Source organism: Nelumbo lutea, chromosome 6, assembly GCF_056320005.1.
Source record: "Nelumbo lutea isolate HS-2025 chromosome 6, American lotus-T2T, whole genome shotgun sequence".
Classification (NCBI taxonomy): Eukaryota; Viridiplantae; Streptophyta; class Magnoliopsida; order Proteales; family Nelumbonaceae; genus Nelumbo; species Nelumbo lutea.
The window spans coordinates 9578568-9586203 of NC_142689.1; the positions used below are offsets into that span (position 1 = coordinate 9578568).

Below are 7636 nucleotides of genomic sequence, written 5' to 3' on the forward strand. Positions count from 1 at the left end.
GACGAATAGGCTTGGATTTTTGTTCCTTGGGCTGGGCCTAGGCCTAGGCCCAAAAGTTTGGGATTTTACTTTTCTAGCTTGACATTGGGCTCAAGCCTTAGGCATTGGGCCTAGGTTGAGCACAACCTTGACCCAACCCGCACAACTTGCACCCTAGTGGTCCAATCATTTGAGAAAACAGGTCAACCAATGATGTCATAATTAAATAATAAAAAATAAAAAATAGATAGAATTACAAAACAAAACATAGAAAGTTTATAGAAAAAATTTGACATATCTCAAATACTATAAATTTATCATATTAAACAAAGATAAGCATGATAAACAATAAATGTTTTTATAATTAATTACGGAAACGGAATAGAAAATTTTAAAATTCCCCAAAAATGATATTATTTTCTCTTTCAAGTCAAATGGGTCAACACATAATATCATAATTATATAATAAAAACTCAAAAAATAGATAAATAAAAATTTATAGAAATTACAAAATTTTGTCAAAAAGATGTGCACATCTCTAAATATTAAATGTTTATCATAAAAATAAATATGATAAATAAGAAGTATTCTTATTAACAATAAAAATAAAATACAAAATTTAAATCCGCTAGAAAATCATGCTTTAATTACTTATTTTTTTAAATGAATACCAATAAAGATATTAAAATTATTATTGTTATATGAAATTATCACATGCAAGCACACGCACATTTACTAATAGTCAGAAAAGGTGCTAATAGTGTGCATGCTAACCCACATAGAACAAATACTCAATCGATTGTATGATTATTCCCGTTGGCACCTATAAATAGTTATCAACCATAGGCCACTTGGTCCAACCAAGTGGTAGTATGTGACTATGTGTCCAGCTTGTTAGAGTCCTAGTCATGTAGGTCAGTGTGGTTTGCACGTTGGTGGTGTTTGCTTCTTGTTCTTTGTTGTGTTATGTTTAATCTCTGTTTTTGTATGCTCATTTTGTTAAATACATATCTCATATATATAATCAAATTAATTATGATTATGAGTGCTTAAATCATACGGGTCATTCTTCCTTAATGGTTGCTGTAGGTAATTAGGTTGTCTTCTAACCAAACCCCCCAGAGTTCTTTCTGAAAACCATTATAGACTTGATAGTTGGATTGCCTTGACTGTAAAAGAATTGCCACTTCTTGTTTTAGTCAAGGAACCGGGTTAGTAGTTAGATGCGAGTTGGTAAAGGACAGTGGGACAGTGGGACAAAACTTCAGCAGGCTACCAGCCAGCTGAGGTCAGAGATCCCATGGGAATATGGGATGATCATCACTACTCAGGGTCATTTCCGAAGGACATAGCTCCTAACTGATGAGCTGCCCTCCTACCCTTCATTGAGACATAAGAAAATTAATCTGAGTTCACTTTTCATTTCTCAGGTAATACAAGTTTACATGAAGATAAGAGGACTTCCTTTGTACCAACTATTTGGGGTCTGATAAACAACTCCTCTTCCTAGATCAGACATCTTTTATAATATTGTTTTATAGTCCCCTATCAATCAAATGGAAGTGAAAGAAGATACAGGTGTATTACCAAAACTTTTTACATATTGTCATCTGATTAGTTTCTCTTTCATCAGTGCTCCTCATGACTCAAAACACAATTCCTGTGACACAAAAGAATGCGATTAGGATGGCCATTTGACAGCTGAAGATCTCTTTGATTGGATTGGCCATTGTGGTTCAGATGAAATTTGCATCGACTCAAGCTCAACTACCTTGCCAGTGCTGGAAATAAATTATACAAGAAATTAGTTAAGTATTTATTATAAAACTTTAATTATACAAGAAATTAGTTAAGTATTTATCATAAACCTAAAAATAGAACACGTGCTGAGGTGAAACACTTGGATACATCTGAAAAATAAAAACTTATATATAGAAAAACAAGTGGATTGAAGCACCATGACACACCTGAAGTAGACCCGTACAAAGAAGATGCTGTCATTCATCAAGTGAAGATTCGTAAAACATCTTGTATGCCTCAATGACTTCTAGATGCCACATTGCTTCTCGATTGGGGAAAGGCGACAGATCAACAATCTTGTGCACCTGCATTTTTAATGAAACCAGGTCTAGCTTTCATAATCTTGGAAATAGGTCATTCATACAATTGGTCATCACTGAAGTCACCAATTTGTTCAAGTCTATGCAGAAGATGTCAGACTTGAGTTTTATCCATTTCTTCAATAGGACATCTTCAACCTCTTTTTTTTCTTTGTGTTAGGCTACAAATTGTTACTGACCATCCATATACAATTCCAAGAATCAACAGTCACACAATCATGATGCCCCTCCCCCCCCCCCAAATAAATAAATAACAGTGTTTTAAAAGGCATGGGAGGCGTACGCCTGGATGCACACCTCCAGGCAAGGTGCCCCCAAAGCGCCCTGAGGCATATGCCAAAGGCGCTGACACCTCTGAGGCGTACGCCTCAGGTGGAGGAGGCGTGCACCACTGCACCTCATACGCTTTTTTCATGAGGTGTACTAGAGGCATACGCCTCATATACACCCAGTGTTTTAAAAGCGCAAGGCACAAAAAAGGCGCAAGGGCCATTTTGTGCCTGAGGCACAATGCGAGGCGCGTGCCTTTTTGAGGCAAGGCGCACAATTTAAAAAAAAAAAAAGCTAAAAAAATAAAAAAAAAAATGCAAACAATTCAAAAAAAATCAAAAAATTATAAAACATAATATTAATAAAAATATAAACTTAAGTTTTAAAATAAATGTTTTAAAAAACCTACTATCTAAAATTAAAGTACATAAATATAATATGTAAAGCATATTCAAATGAGAATTTGAAAATGAAATCACACATATAAAACATTTTCAAGCATATAAAACCCACAATCTCTTTTTTTTTTTCTCAATTGCATCAAGTAGCTAATGTGGACATATTACATTCCTAATTCTACAAGCCGCCTTTGTGCCATGCCCCTCGAGGCAAGCCCAAACAAGTCCATGTTAGGGTCTTAAATTCTTAATTTTCACACAAAAAATAATAATTTTATAGTTTTAATTGCTTTAAAGAAGATATTTTATTAGGATGAATGAATGGACAACACTACCAAATAGGGGATTCTCGAAGCTTCAGTGAGTGAGTGAATGAAAATTAAGAATTTAAGACCCTAACATGAACTTGTTTGGGCTGGCCTCAAGGGGCGTGGCATGGGGGTTCGAGGGCGGAGCCCCCAGTCCAGCTGCCAGACTTAAAAAAAAAGAAAAAAGCGGAAAATTTTCAAAGGGTGCATGCCTAGGCACACCAGGCATGTGCCTTTTGAATGGGCTACGCCTAGGACCTGGGTGAGGCACCAATCCTAAAATGTGCCTCGCCTGTGCGCCTCAGGCGCGCCTTTTTAAATCACTGTATGCACCTCATATAAAAAGACAAAAAAAAAAAGAAAAAAATGGATAGGATAGGATAGAAAAAGAAAAGAAAGGGAAGGGAAACAAAAAGAAAGAAAGAGAAGAAAACAAAGAGAAAAAGAAAGAAAGAGAAGAAAAGAAAAAGAAAAAGAAAGAAAAGAATAGGAAAGGGAAGGGAAGGGAAGAAAAGATAAGGGGAAAGACCCCATACCCCTCAGCCCCTTTTTCTATGCAGCCCAATTTGGTTTTTTTCTGTTGGGGGTGGGGGTGGGGGGTCTTGCTCTGCTTCAATAAGACCCCCCCCCCTTTCAACTAGTGCTCTAGTGCTATGCATCTTCATTCTTCTTAATATAAAAGTTTTTCTCATTCCACCTTCCTCTTCTTTCTCCTCTCCTTCCTCTTCATCCCCCTCCTCTTAAGGAGGCTTATGCCTCCTTGTGTTCGAGAGGCTTACGCCTCTTACGTTCTGAACTACGCATCACGCCTCTGCATTTTAAAACATTGAAGCAGAGACTATATCTGCTTCACACAACTTGCTGTTCATACCAATGTACATGAAATAGGAACCAGCATCTGTCTAAAACTCATCACCCACCGCTTCACCTTCCCTTCTTCCATCGTAGCTACTCTAGCAACAAAGAAGCACATTTTCAAAATCCAAATGCACACAGGTTCAACCCAAGAATCCAAATGCTCTAAGGATCAAAAGATTTTTTCTAACACCACATAAGGTGATTGCACAATATTTACCTTACCAGTAGACCGAAAAGCAGAGGTAGGCAGGTATATGCCGTCTTCATGGATTTCTAAGTTTATAACATAAACAACTCCAGGAAATTAGATTGTGAAGTTGCATGTAATGTTCATGGTCCCATCTCAAAAGGTTTTTCAGTCAGTATTCTATCTCCAAGATTTTATATTGCATGCTTTTAAAAGAATGAAGATCGACAACACTTAAAATTGCAGCATATGTACATCCTTCTCCAAACTGTCGCTAGTAATCCACATTAGAAGGCCAAACTAATCAGTCTGGGATCATCACAACTACATATACAGTTCATTTCTAAGCAATCCCTTAGCTCCTTTCCCTCTTAGATTCCCTTAATAAGCATTTTAAGTTTAAAATATGGCAATGAAAATTTAGGTTTGTTTGCATTGTTGTGCCATGGTGGTCTCCAGTCCTTGCTTGCTCGGAAGGAATGTGAAAGTCAAAGCTCCAAGCTCTACCACCCCAGCTGATTCCTTCCTTCCTCTAAACACCCCCCTTCCCAATATTTCTGGAAGACAATGAGGATCAAGATTGTTGAAACTCACACTAGTGCACAGAAGAGTTCTGGACCGTTCTACCACTGTTGCCACCAGAGCTGAAGAAGACATGTTTAGAGATGAAAACAGGGACTATATACCCCATAACACATTTGAATGAGACTTCTGGATGGTATTGAGAAATGAAGGATTATTTAGTGTTTCTGGATATCACTATCATTGTGGTGTACCTGGACAACATAATTATGATAAAAGCATACGAAACTTTGGATGAAATTGACGAGATTCTTACTGTATTATTTCAAGAAGGAAAATCATGCTTCACAGATCATTCATGCAATGAAACATTGGAATAAATCATCTATATATAGAAATTTTTCTATGATGAAAATCATGCTTCACATATCATTCCATGATATATTTTCCAAAATCAGTTATACGTTTATTATACTACCTTAAGCATCCTACTGCAGCACTATAGAGATGCTAAGGTACTCTTTTTTTTTTGATAAGTGACGTTAAGGTACTCAATTGGGTGTCAAGAATTTTACTAGATATATTAGACTTCCAATAATAGGGGCCATTACTTGGTGTAGTGGTAAAATCTCAGGCTGGCAAGCATGCAAATATGGGTTCAAGTCTGGGGGTAACCAATTTGTGTGAAAAAAATGCCAAAATTAGAACCATACCCAGTCTACCCTCCCAATACCCCAGTCCCCAGATAGCTGGGGCCAACATTGGGTAATGACCTTTTTTATTAGATTTCTAATGATAGAAAGACCAAATGTTCACTTAGCAATCAATTCTTGAACATGTGTAGGAAAGAGCATCATGGGTATGGATGTAAGACCAAATGCACCATTCAAGAATAGTTTCTGCAAGTTCAAGGTTTTAGAATGATAAAGGGTGTGCCAAAAGGAACCTAACTCCTAGTAACGAGGAAAATTTTATTATCCCGTTCTCTAACAAAAGATGTCATGGATAGATCAGAACTAAGTGATGGGAATTTTGTGGTCGCTTGTATGAATATAAAAATGCTAAATATTATCACTTTTTTATCATTAAGGGTCTAAAAATATCTGATCAGTTGGGCATATAAAATATAGCGATTTCCAGCAAATGAAATGTTAATCTGAAGCAAACCCAATAAATAGGTGTAATCATGATCTCTAAGACCGTTGCATTCGTTATTTCTTAAAAACAAGCAAAAAGCATTCACTTAATCGTAAATTAGAGAAAGGAAAGATGAGAGCTCAAACATAATGGTGATGGAGAGATCACATACCTTCATCATGGGCAGCTCACCCGCACGAAGAACAACAAACCCAACAACCATAATGTACATTCCTGCACCAAAAAATAATAATTAAAAGCAAAAAAATTAGCTAAATGCTCTGTTTCTGCAGAGAATAAAGAAAGAGAGAACACAAGAGAAAGGCTGTCATGGATTAGAGGACCTGTCTTCCATTCTGGGGGACGAAAATCGTTGCTGAGAGAAAGCTCGATAATGCCACTCCCATCATCTAGAACAAAACGCCCCTCCTCGGAGCCTGAGACCAAAACACCCTGCACTCGATATATGAACTAAACCCCAAGACAGAGAGGCGAAATGGAAAAATAGAAACTTGAAGGGGCATTTTGAAGAATAAAACCTGCAACCAAGCTCGTTGGAAGAGTATGCCGCCGATGGTCATGGCAGACGGCGATGAGGTCGGTTGAGCGTCCTTCAGCTGCCCACACAATAGCTTCAGTGCCGCTAGACTGTAATCCATCTCCCCGTTTCTCTGTAAACGTGCTTGTGTGTGTGGTGGGGTGGGGGGTTACAGAGAGAAAATGAACCTGCTGGTCCAGCTCAAGGGCATAACGGATCGGATCGGATCGGGTCGGATTTAGGTAGATCTAAGTTGGTTCGTTTATATTTGGGTTCGAAACTTCGAATTATTAAGGCTACATTGATTTTTTCTCAAGGCAGAGAAAAGAAAAAGGTTGTTGGTTCCTGGGTGGGAGCAACGTCGCCTTTACTCTTTCTCGCTTTGCTTTTATTTTACAAAGAAGAGTGGGGCTAAATTCAGGCCAGAGCACGTTATAATTTATTTTTATATTTTTATGTTAATAAAAATTATTCTTATTTGTCACATTTTTGTTTAATATGATTAATATAAAATATTATCATATTAGAGATGTGATCAAATGTCTTTTTTATATTTTTATTGTTATTTAATTATATCATCAAGGGTTGATATATTTTTTACCCAAAAGGTTGAATTGTTGATTCATCACTGAATAGAAAACATTCCCTTTTTTCAATTTTAAACTTGTATTTTATTTTTATGATCAACAAAAACAATTATTATTTGATATATTTAATTTTCTTTAATATGAATTAATTAATATAGGATTCAATGAAGGAATGGATGTTAATATTGTAAATATAATACTTAATAAGAATGGACTGACGAGGAAAAATGTAGTAATTCAAATGAAGAGAAGTTGCCCTAAATAAAAGGAGTTAAAACCTTTCTACCTCGCAAATAATCCTTACATGAAAAACCCGGAAAGCCAAACATAGGCTTAATCAGTCAACACAGTTTAATCAATGCAGAAGACCTCCCAAACTGGCCCTTAACTTTGGGCACAAAAACAACTAGAGCTACAACGTAATTAGATGTCCGAGACAAGAGAGAAGCTTGTAATAAATGGAAAGTAAAAAGAATTTACGAAGATCATAAGGAAGTGAATTATGAACAAAATAAAAAATAAAAGAAAGAAAAATGCTGTGACTATAAGGTGGTTTGTAGTAATAGCTTTATTTGCCCATTGCAATTAAACTATTTTTTTTTTTTCATTAGATGTATGGCCACAAGCACAAACGGTAGCTACTAGACAATATTTCTTTATCTCTTCCACACTTATAAATATACATGGTTTAGGCCTTGTTTCTTAGGCAAATTATTTGAATCCTCCTATGTA

General features: G+C 36.4%; 1 protein-coding gene across 2 annotated transcripts; it reads right to left on the minus strand.

Moving 5' to 3' along the window:
* Positions 1-1380: 1380 nt before the first annotated feature.
* Positions 1381-6677, minus strand: LOC148847232 (recQ-mediated instability-like protein). Of its 2 annotated transcripts, none has more exons than XM_088948028.1 (5): positions 6319-6677; positions 6124-6232; positions 5952-6013; positions 1947-2084; positions 1381-1760 (listed from the first exon to the last, which is right to left on the minus strand). In XM_088948028.1, the coding sequence occupies exons 1-4, from the start codon at positions 6436-6438 to the stop codon at positions 1977-1979; spliced, it is 399 nt and encodes a 132-aa protein (XP_088804154.1). In that variant the 5' UTR covers positions 6439-6677; the 3' UTR covers positions 1381-1760; positions 1947-1976. The 2 variants fall into 2 exon arrangements, with proteins under 2 accessions (XP_088804154.1, XP_088804155.1); XM_088948029.1 differs by having other exon boundaries at positions 1381-1639; positions 6319-6488.
* Positions 6678-7636: the final 959 nt, after the last annotated feature.